The sequence below is a fragment of the Gymnoscopelus braueri genome (assembly GCF_963280865.1).
Source record: "Gymnoscopelus braueri genome assembly, chromosome: 5".
Lineage (NCBI taxonomy): Eukaryota > Metazoa > Chordata > Actinopteri > Myctophiformes > Myctophidae > Gymnoscopelus > Gymnoscopelus braueri.
In genome coordinates, this window is record NC_137606.1 from 21,342,270 (window position 1) to 21,362,364 (window position 20,095).

Below are 20,095 nucleotides of genomic sequence, written 5' to 3' on the forward strand. Positions count from 1 at the left end.
ACATTTCAACAGCCAAATATATCTCACAGAATCACATCCAGTGTTCCAGTACTGATGACGTCAGGACTCAACTCTCACAACAGGGCTTTGCCTGTGTAAACAGGATGCTAGCTGTTAGCAACATGTAGCAGTGGGTTAGCATTAGCTACTTAGCAATACAGGTACATGTGTAGACGTGTTTATCTCACCAAGTGGGTTAACGTTTGGTTCTTGCACCAATCGGCTGCAGGATTCCCCTCTGGTGACACGAACATACAGCACCACACTGTAGCTACAGCTGGTGTTCTGTTATTTATATCGTTTTTATGAATGAATATATCTCACAGCTACTGCTGTGAACGCGCCAGTGTGAAAGAGGACGTGCAGACGTGGTGACGTAATTTTTTCAATGCGCACGTCTGTGAGGCGCGTTCAAGTGTAATTGGAAAAAACAACTGCTGCTTTGTACTAGTGCTGCTTTCAAGTATACCTCGTGAAACACAAATAAAACATTCCAATAATAAAAAAAAATCATTGTCTAACAGTATTCTGAAAAACCTATGTTTCTACATCAGTGGTTCTCAATCTTTTTCATGTCAAGGACCCCCAAAATTATATGTATTTGGCCGCGGACCCCCATCAAAATATCTTGTTCCAGGGACCCCCAGAAGCAAAGATTTGAGTTAAAAATGTTCGCCTTAAAAAAATTATATTCAAAGATTTGCACTCATTTTCATTTTTCAAAAATAGCAGATCTACAAGGTCGTATGCCGCGCTATGAGCTTGTATATCTGCTATTTTTGAATAGCCCAAAGTGTAAAATAATGCTTTTTAGCTCAAATCTAAAAATGACACAGTTCCAGGTCTTAATGGGTTAATTTACACTTTTACATTCCATTCACAAAGCCATGAGTCCAACCAAACCACCACTGCAGGGCGAATATCTGTCACTTGCTTGCAAATGCCATGATCTGCTCTTTTAGCGGAGGAAGCATGTTGGTGGCCTGCAGACCAAAGGTGCGTAGGAGGACCGCAGGAGCAGCATTAGTGGAGTAAAGATGTTTCATAAGGTCAATGGCAGCCATCATGGGGAGGTTGTGCCGCTGGCGTTCAGTTTCATATTCCAGCAGGTGCTGCATGGCTCCCAGGTCTTTCCCGTTAAAGGCTGCTTGGCTCAGGACCCGCGTGAGGCAAGCCACATCCCCAAAACCCAGGTTGGCTCCCTGGCCGGCTAGGGGGTGCACGCGGTGGGCTGCATCGCCAATGAGTACCACCCGGTGCCTTATATATTCTGATGCATGGCCCATGCCCAGGGGGAACATGACCCGACTCTTTGGGCCAACGCCGGACACGCTGGGGGGAAGCTGGCGCGTTGAGCCGGCGGATGGCATCAGGATCGACAACGCGCTGCGGAACAGGGAGCCAGCTGTCTCCATCAACTCAGACTGGTTCTCATTACTCCAGAAGGCAGAGTTGATGGCATCCACGAAGCTCTCTTCGTCCAGTTCCAGCAGTTCTTCTGCATGGCGGTGGCTGGTAGACCACACCAGAGAGCTCTGTGTGTCCGACAACGGTAGCATTGCTATGGGTCCTGTTGGGAGGAACCTCTGCCATGCAACAATGTTCTCTGTGGGCTCTGATAGGTGTAGCACAGCCACTACAGCAGACTGGTCATAATTCCACTTTACAGTGGGAATCCCCGACTCTCGCCTCACCATTGAGCTTGGTCCATCGGCACCGATCAGAAGCTTGGTTTGAAGCGTTTCTCCGCTGGCCAACGTCAACTGGACCCAAGGGGTGGAGTCAGCAACCTGGCAGGACATTGGCCAAACATACTTCACCACCTTGGACTTGTACCTGACATTCACGTTATCAGAGAGACTGTCCAGCTGTTTAGTGAGGGCAGCCACAACGATGTCGTTCTCCACAATGTAGGCCATCTTGCCCTGCAGGTTGTTCTTATCAAATGTAATCAGGGCATCAGAGCAGGCATCCCAAACCTGCATTTTATGATAGGGCTTGTACCTCATGTTTGTGATATGATCCCAAGCTCTGATACCACTGAGGACTGTTGCGGAGCCGGGACTGATGGAACTAACTCTGGTGCTGTAGTTTTCAGGGACACTGTCCATCACTTTCTTGTTGCCTGCTTCAAGCAGCAAAATCTTCTTCCCCTCCAAATTGGGATCCATGCCTAAACAACAAGCCATGGCGGACCCCACCATTCCTCCTCCGGATATAACAACATCATAAACGTCATTATTCTGGTCATTATTCTGGGTGCTCACTAATCCTCGACTAATGGTTTTTACTCTAGATGAGGAGTGCTTCACCGCACTGATATAACACCGGCTACATCCATTCAAAGCCAGCGTGGCCTTTGTTAGACTATGCATTATACCGTCACTATAACTGCACCAACTGACTGTTCTGGATTCACTGAAACGTTTTGGCTCAAAATGTGTCCTGTTATTATCAGTTGTAATCCAGCCATGTTGTTGACATTCACATCACATGCATACAAAGTAAAGTAATAAGGACAAAAACAGGAGATGCAAACGGAGCTTCTCCTAACAAAACAAAAGGACATCATTAATAAACTGGTCAATGACTTAAGACAAAAACTACAATGTGTGCAGTGCGACTGCCTTACCTCTATAAATAGATACAGTGGCACGGACTGGACAGAAATGTACAGCACGCCACACACACCAGGAGCCCCTCCGCTTACGAGAACAGGTCGGGGAGGGGGGAGCAGTGAGCACCTGCAGGGTCAGGACAACATTAGTGTTTTACTGATTATCGGCTGGTTATTTGACCAGATCCGGAGCCACTTTGAGACCATCCAAGCAGCAGGAAAAAACGATATGTAATGCTTTAGGCTGTGGCTGTGGCTTTTATACTGTTGGCTGCGGCCCTGATGTCACTACGGTGATGTCAGGTAGTGTCAGGCATATCCATATATGGAGCGGGCTATGTCAGTTATGCCCAAATCTGGGACTATGATGTCAGTCCTGGACGTTTTGGTTATCTCCATACAGTGGTAGCCAGTTGGTTTCTTCACCATTTTCAAACCAGTACCTTTTTCACCCCCAGGTACCTTTTTCGGCCACACCCCCAGATTCTCAGACACGCCCCCCAGATATATTGTATCTAATTTCAACATGTAGTGTGGCCATTCAGCCACAGGGTGGCGCGTTCACACTGAGCTGAATCACAGTGACTGTATCTCCTTCCACATTTATCTACAATCTACAAACTCACTGTGAGCTTGTAGATCTGCTATTTTCAATCGGCTGAAATATATTTAGGGCTGAAGTGGTTTGTGTGTTTTGTAATTGTAATCAAAATCTACAAAGTAACTAGTATTAACCAAAAGTTTTCATTTAATTGTAGTGGAGTAAAAGTACAATATTTTCCTCTGAGATGTAGTGGAGTAGAAGTAAAAGAGTAAAAGTACCTCAAAATAATTATTGTACTTAAGCACAGTACTTGCGTAAATGTACTTAGTTACTTTCCTACACAATAAAAAATGGCAGATGTACAAGATAGAATAGTGGATCTTTCACCTGTTAAGAGTGCGTTCTCAATGGCCTGATGGTCCAGGCCGTGGACTTGCAGTCTAATAGTTGGGGTTCGATTCCAACATAAGGCGATAATTAAAATTTAGTAGAAAAATAAAGTAGAAATACTCCGTTACAAGTAAAAGTGAGGAAATAAAAATGTACTTGAGTAAAGTACAAAATTATTGTCTTAGGAATGCTACAAAGACAAAAATAAATCCATGAAATCAAGGCTTCATGGGGTGCCTAATTGATAGAAAATAAGATTTTTTTTGGGTGAACTCCTCCTTTAAAGTACCAAAAGTAGAAAGTACTCATTATGTAGAATGTCCCATTTCACAACTTTTCAAATGTATAAAATGTATACAAATCTTTTGAAAATAGCAGATCTACAAGCTCTACAAGTAATCTAAATCTACAACGTAACTAGTATAACCTCAAAATTGTACTTAGTTACTTTCCTACACAACAAAAAATAGCAGATGTACAAGCTTGCATCGTGGCAAGAAGTGGCGTGTTGTGAGCTGTACATCTGCATAATATATTACAGCTATGTCGGGTAGGGTTAATTATCAGATATTTCACATTGCAAAAGTGAGGTATCAATGGCTTGACGGTCCAGACTGTGGACTCTCATTTAATGGTTGGGGTTCGATTCCAGCATAGGACAAAGATTATAATCTTGCTTTTTTAGCTTTTGCTTGCATCATGGTACGAAGTGGCGTGTTGTGAACTTGTATATCCCGAAAATTCCTACTTAAAGTACCAAAAGTAGAAAGTACTCATTATGTAGAATGTCCCATTTCACAACTTTTAAAATGTATACAAATATTTTGAAAATAGCAGATCTACAAACTCACTATGTGTCACATCGCGACGCATTGTGAGCTTGTAGATCGGCTATTTTCAAATGGCCGAAATGTGTATAGGGCTGAAGTGGTTAATGTATGTTTTGTGATAATAATCAGTATATTATTATATTATAATACAGTATTATTTTTATTTTTTGTAAACTTGGAAAATAATGCAGTCCTTAGGATGAATTCAAAAGCAATTGTTTCTTTAAACATAACTGTGTTTCATGGAACATGGTGGAAGAAGTACTCATTTTACTTAAGTAGCCTAAAAGTAGCAATACCACAATATAAAAACACTCTGTTACAACAAAAGTGTGTGTGTGTGTGTGTGTGTGTGTGTGTGTGTGTGTGTGTGTGTGTGTGTGTGTGTGTGTGTGTGTGTGTGTGTGTGTGTGTGTGTGTGTGGTGGGGGATCACACTGAGGTGGGGGCTCCTGAGTCCATTGTGACGGCCTAAGTTTGGTTGAGACAAACAAAAGCCCACGGCCAAGGTGCTAAAGTTAATTTGCATGTCATTGTCTGAAACCTTTACTTTATTTAGAAGTTTGCAGACTAAAAGCACATGAAAGTACAGTTCAAATACAAGGTCGACTAAATAGGATAAAAAAAAACCCAAGCAAGCCAAAATGCTTGTTTAAATTGGGGTCCTTAGTTAGTTTGTACATTATAATTTCATGTGTTCATTTAACTCTGTTTCACATTCCAAAACAATATAATTGTGCCGGAAAGTAGTTTATAATGCATTTTATTGAAATGTTACTTTTAGTTGACTAGTATAGTTACTGCTCTCAGAAAGCAGCTTTGGGAGCTGCCATTTTTTTTATCTCTGACTTTCCAAGGAGTAGTAGAACCCCAGTTGGACTGTGTGGGGTGTCAAAGCCAAACAGGTTATGTAAATGGTTTATACAATAGCCCCTAGCCTGTAGCGTAATCTCTCTTCAATGTAGGCATTTATCAGATGCTCTTAATCCAGAGAGATTTACAGTACAGTAGGCAAGGTAAACACGAGGTAATTTCAAATGCATATGGAAATAATAATCTAGGATCATAGGTAAACCAAGAACCTATCATCAGTCTAAACTGCATAATATTGCCATCATCTATTTTCTTCATTGAGAGTTTATACTGTTAACTGTTAAAATGTCACTCTTATTTATCAGTGTTAATTTAACTCCAAGAGTTCCACGGTCGAATCACTGCTTTCAGTCAATGCGCATCAGAGAGAGAGAGAGAGAGAGAGAGAGAGAGAGAGAGAGAGAGAGAGAGAGAGAGAGAGAGAGAGAGAGAGAGAGACAGACAGAGACAGACAGAGACAGAGAGAGGCAGAGAGAGTGAGAGACAGAGATAGAGAGGGGGAGGGGAGAGAGATCAATGAGCAGTTGACACACACACACACACACACACACACACACACACACACACACACACACACACACACGAAATGCAGCTCAAAATGCTTTACATAGCAAGAATAAAGTGTAACAAAGTGCGACATGGAACACGTTCAGGCAAATGTTTAGTAATCCAGCTCTATAAAATTACATTTATATGTAGGCTACTCTTTAAATAAAAATCCTCATTTTATTTGACCTTTATCAAAAAATAAATAAAACCTCCTCCTGCTTGGGGGTGGGGAAAAGCACCACAATGCATATCACTGTCTGCAGTACTTTCTACTTTTGTTACTTTAAGTACATTTTGATACCAATACTTTTGTACTTTAACTCAAGTAAATTTTGATTTCCTAACTTTTACTTGTAAAAGAGTATTTCTACTTTGCAGAATTTATACTTTTACTTAAGTAAAACATTTCAGTACTTTTTACACCACTGGCTTATTGTAAGTCGACCACTGCAGAATGACTGTTGACAGGGAAAAGATGTGATAGTTAAACCTCCCCCTCCCCCCGCTACCTCAAATAGTGTTTCTCTCTGTCTTGCGCCCTCTCTCTCTCTCTCCACCCTCTCTCTCTCTCCACCCTCTCTCTCTCTCCCTCCCTCCCTCCCTCTCCCTCTCTCTCTCCCTCAATTATTTGAAAACTTTGGTTACTAGTTACTTAGATTTTGATTAAAATTACAGAACACACCAACCACTTCAGCCATATATATATTTTGAGCCATTATTATTATTAAAATAAAATATATATATGTGTTGTAATGTAATGCATGTGAACACATTTAAAGGAATAAATGTTGACAAAACGTTGACAAATTGCCTAAATAAACCAAAAGATATGAGACTACATACTGTAATGAAATTGAAATGAAAAAGGTTGAGAATCACTGGGTTAAACTGTAGAATATAGTTAAAGGGTTATTTCACTTTAAATACAAATTGAAATGTGTGTGAAATGTGTGTGTAAACCCTTTACACACACGTGTTTTTTAAATTGTCTCTTTAACAAGAAAAAATGCAGTGCAAATAGGACTTGGTTTAGAATAGCCTAAATTGTCTGTCTATGACACCTCATAGAAATTACACTATTTAAAGTATAATTACTGCTATAGTAGGCTTCTACAGTACAGTATATTGTTTTAATTCAATTCCCCAACAAGTAGACTAGTAGGTAAACAACAACCAATAGTTGCTCGGCCCTGCCATCTACTGTCCACTTACTGTATTGCACGGTGGGGAAAAAAATTATGCTAAACTCCTCCCTCCAAGGCAAAACCACCCCCCCAGAGGGGTGTGGCTTTGATGGGTACCTGACAGGTACTGATCTAGTGGGTACCCAACGTGATGATCTCAACTGGCTACCACTGTATATGGAGTTCCAGGAGGGGTTCTCTGTTGCCAGAGCTAGTGCCTCCTGGGACTCTCTCTGTCTCTCTCCCACTGCCTCTCCATGGTCTGGTGCCTACCTGGCAGGCAGTCCCGTAGCGAGACTCCACAGCTGTTTGTTAAGTCTATCCCTGACTCTCTGCAAGAGCTGCCGTCCCATGGGTTCCTGAAACAAGACCAGGAGACCTGGTTCTGCCAGACCCAGAATAAATCCCTTTTCCTTTTATGCCCATGTATGGACGAAAGGGGGACGAAATTGGCTGACTCTATTCAGCACTGTGATTGGCTAGCGAGACACATGATGACATTAATAACCTATAAATAGGATTATGCACTTTTAAAAAATCAATTTTTTAAAAGTGAGCTCCATCACTATGGGGACGAAACTTGAACCCTCTTTTATGCCCATGTATGGACGAAAGGGGACAAAGCCTCATGTAGGCCGACCCCTTGGGTCTGGCAACAAGGTAAAATACCAAATTTAAACTAGAAAGTACTGTTCCTGAAGAAACAGTGTGGGATCGCTAAGAATGTGGAGCTGGTATTGAGTATTGATAGTGTTAGTAGTGTTATAGTAGGGTCATAATACAATGACATCAGTATTATGACGTCACTAGAATGGCATTATGCATTATGTCGTCACTAAATGGCACTTCTCCATTGAAATGACCCAGAAAACGGTGGGAATAATAATAATAATAATAATAATTAATAGTGAAGATAACATTAGTGTGATCGCTACGTCCTCCTCCTCCTCCGGAGGCTCCGGTACGTCCAGAACAGGTACTGGAACTAGTGATCGCTCGGGCGAAGTGAAGCAGCCCTCCACATCATGTTTCAAGACCTTCAGTACGTGGTCAGGTCCAGGTGGTAATGACGGGGGTGATGACCGTGGAACTAGTAGTGATCGCTCAGGCGCGGTGAAGCAGCCCTTGAAAGGCTTCAAATCCTCCAGTACGTGCTCAGGTCCAGGGGGTAATGGCGGGGGTGATGTTCGCGGGACTAGTGATCGCTCGGGCGCTGTGAAGCAGCGCCCGAGCGATCTTTCTTTCTACTCTCTCACTCACCTAAAATATAAGGCACCTAGGCACCTCGCCTCTACCTCAAACCCTCCGACTCCGGTCCACCTCCTCTCCTCTCCCTCAACTATCTGCAGCCTACACTAGAACTAAATATAAACTTAAACTAAATAAACTATAAACTAAACTCTCAAATTACTCAAACTATAAACTAAACTAAACTAAACCTCAACAATTGACCACTGGTATTTCATACCATACATTGTGTACCCCCCCCCCCCCCCCCAATTATGCTTGTAAAGGTCACACAATTTGTGGAAAATGTATTTTGGGGGGAAATGGAATACTGCTGCCAATTCTGGTGTGTTCACTCCATCTTTCCAGCCCCAAGATCCCGATCCTCCTACAGAAGAGACGCCAACGGGCCTCAGACGCCATTCTGAGGCCGGTTCCTCCAAGAAGAGGAAGAGACGTGAGGACGAGTCTTCTCTACCGGTATTTCATACTCTACATTGTGTACATTCCACAATTTATCTTGCCAAATGAACTGAAGTTGAAGTAATGGTGTAAGATTGCCCGAAGTTGAAAGGAGGTAGTCGAATGAACTGAAGCAATAAAGTAAAGGTACATACAATGTCTTAACAACCTTACTTCGCACCATGATTTTGGTGTGTTCACTTCCTCTTTCCAGCCCCAAGTTCCCGATCTTACCGAAGCATCTCACAGCAAGAGACGCCATGGCCGTTCCTCCAAGAAGAGGAAGAGACGTGAGGACGAGTCGTCTCTAACGCTATTTCATACTCTACATTGTGTACATTCCACAATTTATCTTGCCAAATGAACTGAAGTTGAAGCAATGGTGTAAGAGTGCTCGAAGTTGAAAGGAGGTAGTCGAATGATCTGAAGCAATAAAGTAAAGGTGCATGCAATGTCTTAACAACCTTACTTCGCACCTTGATTTTGGTGTGTTCACTCCCTCTTTCCAGCCCCAAGTTCCCGATCTTACCGAAGCATCTCACAGCAAGAGACGCCATGGCCGTTCCTCCAAGAAGAGGAAGAGACGTGAGGACGAGTCGTCTCTAACGCTATTTCATACTCTACATTGTGTACATTCCACAATTTATCTTGCCAAATGAACTGAAGTTGAAGCAATGGTGTAAGAGTGCTCGAAGTTGAAAGGAGGTAGTCGAATGATCTGAAGCAATAAAGTAAAGGTGCATGCAATGTCTTAACAACCTTACTTCGCACCTTGATTTTGGTGTGTTCACTCCCTCTTTCCAGCCCCAAGTTCCCGATCTTTCCACAGCTTCAAACAAGAAGAGGAAGAGACATATGGGTGTGGACAAAACCATGGATTCCTCGACCTCGGAGGACAAGTCGTCTCTACTGGTATTTCATACTCTACATTGTGTATATTCCAAAATTTATCTTGCCAAATGAACTGAAGTTGAAGCAATGGTGTAAGAGTGCCCGAAGTTGAAAGGAGGTTGTCGAATGAACTGAAGCAATAGTACATACAATGTCTTAACAACCTTACTTCGCACCCTGATTCTGGTGTGTTCACTCCCTCTTTCAGCCCTCGGATAAACGCCCGGAGACCCGAGCCTATGGGCAAGGGCTTTCGGGTAAGCCACTGGCTGCCCTGATCCAGCAGCAGTTCCCACCCAAGAGAACAAGCTGGAAAAAGCTACAAACAATGGATGAAGCGGAGGATTCTGCTTCCTCAGCCATTGTCATCTCGTCAGATAGCTCTGAAGGGGTCCATTTCTCCTTTCCGACATGTCGCCTTTCCGACGTTGACGAACCCTATACCTAACCCTAACCCTAACCATAACCGCACGCGGAAGCCACTAGTCGGAGTGGTGAGATGTCGGAATGGAAGGAGCACCCCGCTCTGAAGATAGCTCTGGAGAAGGTAAGAATCAATTGCAACTTGTAGTTCCCTCTCACCTATCCCAGCCACTAATCTCTTTATCTCTTTATGCTTTAATTTAATTCCTCACAGAGTGGGACATAAGCAAGGAGAAGGAGCAAGTAGCAAGAAGCTACTCTCCTGATTCATTTGGAGATGGTGAGGAGAGCCCACGTCGCCCGTCCACTCCCCCCTCGGGTCACCAGCCCCCATTCTCAGCAGAGGATGCTGGGGAAGGTGACGATCCAACTGGCTTCTCCCCTGATGATGAGGAGAGCTCTGGGGAAGGTAAGATTGAATCAAGTGCAATTTGTAGTTCCCTCTCACCTATCCCAGCCACTAAACTCTTTATGCTTTAATTTAATTCCTCCCAGTGAGGGATGCAAGTATAGGCAAGGATCACCGGCCCACTCGACCCGGCTCACTCACCGCTCCCTCCCTTGCACCCCCCTCTGCACATTCACCCCTCGCTCCTCCACCGCTCTCCACGCTTGCACAGCCCTCCACTCCCGCACCCCTCCCTGCGCCGTCTCCCCTCAAATACACGGTACCCACAGTACGTACGTGGCCATATTTGAGGGGGTGGGCAAGGGGTCACCCATGCGGCACCAGAACATAGGTGAACGCTGCGGTAACAAAACATTTTTTTTCATGTTTATAAATTCCTGATTGGAGTTACATTTACCTATTCAAGGCCGAGGCAAACTGAATCTTAACATGTTTATATCTGTCTCTCTCTCGACAGACCTGGTTGTGAGGAAGTGGCTGGAGTTCATGCAGCTGACGGACCGGCAGCCCAAGCCAAAAGAGAACGCCACGTCATCGTATGGGCGCGTTCGGGCCCTCATCAAATACTTTATGATGGGGTGGGAGGACGCTAGCAAGGGCGGCGCCTTTTATCAGTGGACGTTCCTCAACAACATTGAACATCTTAAGCGGTAAGTATAGTTTACACAACGTTTAGAGTGCCCAGAGTTGAAAGAAGGTGGTCGAATTAACTGAATCTGAGGAAATAGTGTAAGAGTGCCTAAAGTTGAAAGAAGGTGGTAAAATTATTTGAAACTGAAGAAATAGTGCAGGAGTGCCTAAAGTTGAAAGAAGGTGGTCAAATTAACTGGATCTGAAGAAATGGTGTAAGAGTGCCTAAAGTTGAAAGGAGGTGGTCAAATTAACGGAAGTTGGTGCTTTGCCCCATGGGGGCCCTTCAAATGCTGTGTACTCCTAATGGCCATTGTCTCTCAAGCTGAAGATTGTCTCTCAAGCTGACTGCATTCTTTTTCAGCCTGGAAGAAGTGCTCAACCGTGCAAAAAAGAAGCTGACCACCAAGATCAAATTCTACACAGACTTTGCCAAGTTCCTCCACTATTTCCTTTTGGAGAGGCCAGAGTCAGCCCGGATCAAGGAAGTGCACGTTAAATTTCTCATCAAGCGAGTCCAGGCCATTAGTAAGGGCCTCAGTAAGGAGTTGGCCGTATGGCAGACTGGGGTAAGGACTTCCTTTTGCTACAAAAGTGGTTGACCCCTGACAGGTCTGCACTCTGATCTTTCAATATGTTGTTCCCAGTCCCAAAAAGAGCCTATATGTCTTATCCTAGACATCTAGGCCCTAAGAGGGCCCACTCGTGACTGTTTCAACTAAGGGTTAGTCTACGTGTAAGTGTCATAAGTTGAAAGAAGGTGGTCTAATGAACTGAAATTGAAGAAATGGTGTAAGAGTAACCAAAGTTGAAAGATGGTGGTATGAACTGAAATTGAAGCAATGGTGTAATAGTGCCCAAAGTTGAAAGATGGTGGTATGAACTGAAATTGGTCAAATGAGCTGAAGTTGGTGTTTTACCCCTGGGGGCCGTTCAAATGCTTGCATTGAGAAAGATCACAGATTGAATCATTTGTCTTAACTTTTAATCTGCTTTCAAGGTCAAGGCACACAAGGAGAGGGACCTCATCCCACAAGAGGTCATAGCCACCTGCAAGGAGAGGAGCAGGGAGATGATTCCGAAAATTCTGGGTAACTTTTTAAATACATCTCTGCTTAATGTAGTTATGTGATAAGTCAAATGTAGTAATAAACATTTTCTGCTATATCTAATCAATGTTTGTTCTACATTTTACAGCCGAGCTGGAGGCTGCCCCTCCCGCCCACACCAGAAGAGTGGGCGGGTTCATGGCCGTGGCCAACCGATTCTATGGCTACCTGGGGGCCTACATTTTTTCCCTCTATGGAAAACGGACGAGCGCCCTACAGAGGCTCCAGATCCAAGAGCTGGAGGAGGCTATTGGAGATGAAGAGAAGGGCTACCTCATCAACGTGAGTTAATTATTCTTATTATTATTGTTATTATGACTTTCTTTCAAGCCCTGACTTGGATAGATACCCTCATCTCTTTCTCTCACCAGGTTAAGGAGGGGAAAACTAATTACAAGCATGGGTATGACCAGATTTACCTTTTGGCCGACGAGTATTCCTGGCTCGTGAAGTTCCACGAGCTAAGGAAGAAAAAGCTGATAAAGACTGGGCCTGTGAAGTACCTTCTGACAAACACGGGCAAGGGTGAGGTCCGCCTGGTCAATAATGTGAGGGACGCCTGGGCGGAGATGGGCCTGCCTGGATCGCCGGATATAATGGCCATAAGAACGGCAGTGTGCACATATGTGAGTTAAGAGTTGTGCTTTCTTGTTGGCTTTCTATGAGATATGAATTGATTTGCAACTCTTTTTTGCTTCCCTTTGTATGAGCAAATTGGACTTTGTGAAGTGCTTTGTATATCCATTGAGTACAAAAGGTGCTATACAAATAAGTGGATTGGATCTGTTCTTCTGTTTTCAGAACATGGAGACTACGCCACAGGCGGCCCAGAAGTACGTGGCGGATTTCATGAATCACTCTGTCGACTCGCACAAGAGGTAAGTTACTCTGAAGAAAATACTTACCTGGATAAATCAATCAAACAATCAATCAATGAATATTGACCATCAATTATTTTGCATGTCTTCTATCCAAAGGTTCTACGCGATGTACGCAAACCTCCGGAGGGCTCAGGAGGTCCGCAAGGTTTTCATGCGGATCTCAGCCCATGAGTTCCAATACCAGAGCATCGTGGAGGACACTGGCGACACCCAGCCCTCAAACTCTGTAAGTTAAACATATACTTGTTGAAGTGTTATATACTTGTTGAAGTGTTATATACTTGCGTTCCCAACACTCACTGAGTTTCCTTCCTGCTACCTTTAGGCGGTGGCCACAGCCCCTGAGATAGGCCCGACGAGCAGCCATCAACATCTGTAAGTTAAATAAATAGTAAAGCAACTGTGTGAAGTGTTATAAACCTGCAGTCCCAACACTCACTGAGTTTTCTTCCCGCTACCTTTAGGCGGTGACTGTCGTGGTGGCCACACCCCCTGAGAGCCGCGATGAGCAGCCCTCAACATCTGTAAGTTAAATAAATAGTAAAGCAACTGTGTGAAGTGGTATAAACCTGAATTCCCAACACTAACTGAGTTTTCTTCCTGCTTCCTTTAGGCGATGACGGCCCAGGTGTTTTGCACGCCCACCAAGAGCCGCGATGAGCAGCCCTCAACATCTGTAAGTTAAATAAATAGTAAAGCAACTGTGTGAAGTGTTATAAACCTGCATTCCCAACACTAACTGAGTTTTCTTCCTGCTTCCTTTAGGCGATGACGGCCCAGGTGTTTTGCACGCCCACCAAGAGCCCCGATGAGCGGCTCTTTCTATCTGTAAGTTAAATAAATAGTAAAGCAACTGTGTGAAGTGTTATAAACCTGCATTCCCAACACTAACTGAGTTTTCTTCCTGCTTCCTTTAGGCGATGACGGCCCAGGTGTTTTGCACGCCCACCAAGAGCCCTGATGAGCGGCTCTCAACATCTGTAGGCATACTCTTAACACCCGCAACCGATACTATATGGCCCTCAGATCCCCTCTGGAGATCAGAGCGACGTTGGACATGGCGATGGATATGCCCTCTACATCGCGGCAGACGAATCCACTCCCGGAACACCCTCGCAAGCGCGGCCGGCCACGAAAAGTGACCCGGGAGATGTCTGCATCGCCAGCCCCAGTCGCCAGTCGCCAGTCAGCCCCAGTCGGACACGGAGGTCGATGGAGCGGGAAGCCCTGGAAAATGCAACCACGCTTCGGGTGATGCTGCCACGGTAAGAGGCTTTCTTTCCCCACCTAAAGTGTACTTTTACTCCACTAAAACACCTATTCTAACCCCTATATATCTATCTCTCTCTTGTCTGTCTGTCTCCCTATGCTACAGGTGCCTTCCGCTAGGATCCAACGCCAGATGAAACCCACTTGGACCAAGCTCCACCACCACACTAAACCACATGCACCACACAAACACTTGTCAATAAAAACGGGAACTGTTAACCTAAATCTATCTGTGTCCCGACTGTGTTATTGCCCCAGGAAGGACTCTATTCCTGGGCAAAAATATCTACAAGGTGGCCGAGTCGTGCCTTCACACTGGCCAGCAGAGGCTTGCCCCGCCCGGTGGCTCAGTTTTATTTCCATGTTCCAGGCCGCTGCGTACTACTGATCTCTAACCCTGCCCCAGGAAGGACTCTATTCCTGGGCAAAAATATCTACAAGGTGGCTGAGTCGTGCCTTCACACTGGCCAGCAGAGGCTAAGCGCTCCGTTCACATGATAGTTTAATAGCTGTAGAAACAAGTCAATGATGTTGGTAGTCACACCATGAACCACAAACTCTTGTGTGAAGTCTGACAAGTGCATAATAGCCTATCATCTTAATAATCTTAGTTATCTTTGAATTACAAAGGCTGCTGTGCACTGCAGAGCGTAGAACAGCACCACCTGCTGTAGGTCCTACGTTCAGACAGCAGCACCATCAGTTCAAAGTAGCCTCATTATATTATCTCACAATGCATTTATCTAATCAATATCAAGCCCATTAACCTGGACTCTACACACCTCTTCAGTTGTGCATTAATGCTATTTTCTAACCACTCTATTACATGCCCACAACTTTGTGTGTGAAAATGTCCATGACCATTATGACCATATGACCATAATGGCCATATGTGTTGCCATATGATTGGTCAATGTTAATTTGGGTTGGAAGAGGTGTGCCTAATGTATTAGTGAGTTTATAAATGGAGGTCAACTGAGGACACAAGTGTAGAGTAGGAGTAGTAAAAAAAACACATTAGATTACAGAGAGATTGAAGAGAGAGATTGAAGTAAGCAAGCAAGTAAGTAAGTTAGCAAGTAAGTAAGTAGGTAGGTAAGTAGGTAGGTAAGTAGCTAAGCAAGCAAGTAGCCAGACAGTAGATAATAGCTATGTGTACCTTTGACCAAGTCAAGGTGAAGGAGCTAATGGACTTTCTGGTCCACAATGTCTATCCTGAGGGAGCGGACAAACAGCAGAGGGACATTCTGAAAAGAAGAGCCTTGACTTATAAAGTTACTGGTAAGCAATTGTGTACAATATACAATATCAACCCCAGCCTTATTCAATGTGTTCTCTTCAACTCATGTGCTCTGACCAGATGGAGAGTTGTACTACTTGTGCAGGAGGAAGGGCCAGGGCCTGAATCAGCACTGGGCCAAGGTGGTAACCACTGCAGAAAAGGCAGCTGAAGTGTTCCAGGAGTTTCACAGCAGCGATATTGGGGCCCACTGTGGTGTTGAAAAAACCCACCATGCCATTATCGCTCGCTATTACTGGCCTGGATTGCAAGTCGACATTGGAAAATTGGTAGGGAACTAAAGTCAACTCATATTTGCTACAGTCACTGCTTCACTTAAGTGAATCATTTTCTTTCTGAACTTCATGCATACAATGATTCTGTGCACTCTCTTCCTTCAGATTAAGCAATGCCCACAATGTCAGGTGAAACGGTCCAATTTAAAGGAGAAGAGCCAGTATAATCCAATAGAGGTGCTATATTTTGTGACACTAAGTGCTCATGTCAACAGCCGAAAAAGATAACCTCATATTCATGAAAACATGTCTTTCAGGTGGGAGAACCATTTGAATTGGTTGGCATGGACCTGTTGAAACTGACAAAAACAGAGGGAGGTAATCTATATGTGTGTGTGATTATGGATTATTTCACAAAGTGTGCAGAGGCCTACCCTCTTAAGAGTAAAAAAGCAGAGGAGGTCACTGAATGTGTACTCGATTTTATATATACATTTGGTGTGCCTCAGAGACTGCTGACAGATAATGGGCCAGAAATCAAAAATCATAAGGTACAGTATATATATATATTTTAAGAATTTAATGTATATATATTTTTTTCCTAGTATGACATTACTATGCTTCTCACTTTGTTTTCCCAACAATCATGCAATTAAAGCTCAACGAGGGGATATGTGCCGCACTGGGCATTAACAGGAGTTACTGTGCCCCCTACCACCCCCAGACCAATGGGCTGGTAGAAAAATTGAATAGCACCATCCAAAGGCAAGATGTGGTGGTCATCATTTGCCTAACTTAATAAATTGTAATGAACACTTGCATTTCTGTACTTTTAGATAACACATGGTGGAAGGAGTGGCTGAGAAGGAGGTGGTGAGTGAGGGACTGAAGGAGCAGGGGGAGGTGTACGAAAAGGTCATCCACAACATGCAAAAGTCCCAGGACAAGATCCGTAAAGGAAACTTTTGCATGGTGTGGTTGACCTTTTCAGGGTTGGGGATTTGGTACTTGTCAAAAACATCCAGCAGGAGCAGTGCAAGGGAGGGAAGGTGGAAAGTGAAATGTTGGGTCCTATGAAAATAAGCTCAATTGAAGGGAAGTGTGTTATCCTGGTCCACAAACTGGGCACCATTCATGTTGTGCAAGCGGACGTTGGGGATTCTGCCAGAGACTATTTATTTTTCTTTCGAAATAGCCCTTTCAACATGAATTCTGTGGTGTGCAATGGTCTTTGTTTTGCTGACATCAAATGCCGGCATCTGGCGGTTAGATCGGACAAAGGGAGGGATGTTTAATTTTAGGTTTTAGCCCCAAGTCCTCCACATCTTGCTCTATTAGGAAACCCTTATCTACCATAAGCCCATCACCCTGCTTAAGGTAGCCATTCTCTATGAGATTTCTCAGGAGCGGTATGATTCCACACTTCCTGAATATCTCCTTGTCTGATATACAACCTGTAAATAGGGTAGAACAAAACATAATAGAGCCTCTTGGGTCAACAATAATCAATGATTTGAGTGTGTTGGTAGACTTATAATTTGAATATGTTTCGCTCTGTAGCGCCAACGAGCTTGGTTGCTGAATCTTTTATCTCTGTGCAGTCCAGGATTGCAAATGTGGTAGGGAATTCAGACTGGTATGTGGGTGGCATTTTCTGTGTGAGTATATCTCTGTGGGGCCACATAGGAAGTCGCCCAAGTGTAATGAACATAAAATCAATCCAAGAGTTTACCAAAGTGCTTACACTTTGATGACTTATGTTAAACTTGAAAGCGAGCTCCTTATGATCAAAATGTTTACGTAATTTCATCAAAACTAGGAGGAGCTGCTGACGCAAGGACATGAGAGTCATTTGCTGATCAACTCTTTTGTAAATTAGGGGTGCCATTTGTGGGGGAGCTTTTTCACTGTTAGGAATGCTGAATACTGTGCACAGGCTATTAAATTGATCGTAGGTAAACCCTGTGTTATACTGGAAGAAATTTGGAATGGTACTGTGCTGAATTCTTTCTGGGGTCATTTCAATTTGAGTTCTCTCTAAATGATCAATTCGTTTGAGCAGTTCAGCCTTCTCAGTATCCTCTTCCTCGCTCTGGGGTTGGCCTTCGACCTGGGTGTTGTAGTCAGCATGGTATGGCTCCAGGGCATTCTCGTCGAGGGATTCTTCATTGGCACGGGATTGATCCTGGGCACAGCAACCTAGAAAAAAAAGGAAAACAAAAGTGAAATTTGAATTATAATGTAAATATTTGAATGCAAAGCCATAGGTTACTTTGTATTCATCATGTTGTGTGGTTGTAATTATATTTTGTATCATTTCCCAGCTACCATTCTTGGAGAAAGCATAGCCACCAGCACCATCTTGCACAAGTGCAACATCACCCTTATGTGGCGAAACCAATCTTCCCCTGCCCATTGACAGTGATGTCTGCGTACCAGAGCACAACACCACCAGCTTCAGTTTGGAAGATGCCCGCAAAGTACAGGACACCACAAAAGACCAAGCGTCATGTCCAGAGTGGCATGAACAGAGGGAGGGTAGAATCACAGCCTCAAAATTTGGAATGGTGATCAAACGTAAAAAAATTACAGAGGCTTTTGTACAGGATATATATTATCCCAGGCCATCCAACTAGTTATGGATCACAGAACGAGTCTTTGGCCAGGCAGAAGTACCTTGCTAACTTTCCTGAAAGGCACCTGCACAGTTGTGGCCTTTTACTGCAACCAAATCTGCCTTTTCTTGGGGCAACACCAGATGGCATTGTATGCGATGGCAGTGGTGGCAGTGGGTTGCTTGTAATTAAATGTCCCTTTGCTGCAAGGGACATGATGGTGGCCCAAGCAGTAGAAACAATAAAAAACTTTTACATCGTAAAAGAGGGAGAGACCTTCACCATCTCTAAAACTCACCCGTGCTACTACCAGATTCAAGGTCAGCTGCTACTGAGTGGCCTAGAATTCTGTGACTTTGTGCTTTACACAAGAAGAGATGTGTTTTTTGATAGAGTGCACAGAGACACAGCATTTATCAATAACATGATTGTGCAGCTCCACAAATTCCATGTTAACCATTTTACTGGCAAGAAATGAGCTGTTAGTACTGTATGTTAGTACACTGTATCTGTTCACCACTTTAGGCAGTGATGCTCATGTGTGGCAGAAATGTTCAGAAAAGTAGCTGTTTTTGCACATTGTCATGTTAACCCATTAAGACCCGAGGCCGATTCAACAAATTTCCTCTAAATCAGTGGATCTAAAAAAAATTGGGCCAAGTACCCCCAAAATGATATGTATTTGGCCGCTAAACCCATTTGATTTTTTTTGCCAGAGACCCCCAGAAGAGAAGATCTGTATTCTTTTCAAACAGTCAACCACAAAAATATTGAAAAATAGCAGATGTACAAGCTCGCAGCACGGCACAAAGACTCGCTGTGAGCTTGTAGATCTGTTATTTTTGAGAAGCACTGTTTTAAATCACTTTTCTAAATCCTGATTTTTCAGAAAAAAAAGGATTGTTGCTATGCTACAGTGTGTATATATATATATATATATATATATATATATATATATATATATATATATATATATATATATAAAATCTAAAATGATACTGATGCTTTCTTGTTTTTAATGGGTTGATGTAATGGGTTAATTTACAACATTTATGCTGATACATACTGCATTTATGCAGTTTTAATTGCTTTATTAAAAGCTTTACTGACAATCTTTTCCCCCAATGTGAGATTTATTTACTATGTAAGGGCCACAACCACTATTACATCGTTAACCAATATAACTTATGCAATCTATTCGGTGACGGGGGGAGGCTGACATACATACATACCCATGTCTGCTGTTTCCTGCTCTGTGTCCTGCTGTCCAGGCTGTGTGTCCTTCTCTGTGGCAGGCTTCCTCTTTGGCAAACATGTCTTGAACCTGGAGTATAATTTATTAGAAAATAATAGTTAGAGGGTACACTTAATAAGCTGTTTATTGTCACTGTATGAAACAACGAAATGTTGTTTAGTGCATCCACATAAAACAAACAGCAGCATCAACAAAGAAAGAAATACTGATAGAGCAACATTATGTCATAAACTATTAGTCAGTCATAGTCAAGTCATCATAGTCTATTGTCAAAGAAAACATCCATAACACATTAAATTAAATTAAATTAAATTAAATTAAGGGGGGGACCACAGGGAATCATGTAATATTGCACTTGGCATCATAAACAGAGAGAACATAGTTTGTGTTCACCAGCTGGTGCATAGCATGTTTCCTTGATTG

The 20,095-nt window shown here is 43.3% G+C and overlaps 1 protein-coding gene across 1 annotated transcript; it reads right to left on the reverse strand.

The window, feature by feature from the left end:
* Positions 1–886: 886 nt before the first annotated feature.
* On the reverse strand, positions 887–2,375 carry LOC308085756 (ubiquinone biosynthesis monooxygenase COQ6, mitochondrial-like; the record flags this gene model as incomplete). The annotated part of the gene is made up of 1 exon (XM_080429068.1): positions 887–2,375. The coding sequence occupies one exon, from the start codon at positions 2,373–2,375 to the stop codon at positions 927–929; it is 1,449 nt and encodes a 482-aa protein (XP_080285194.1). The 3' UTR covers positions 887–926.
* Between the last annotated feature and the right edge of the window lie 17,720 nt (positions 2,376–20,095).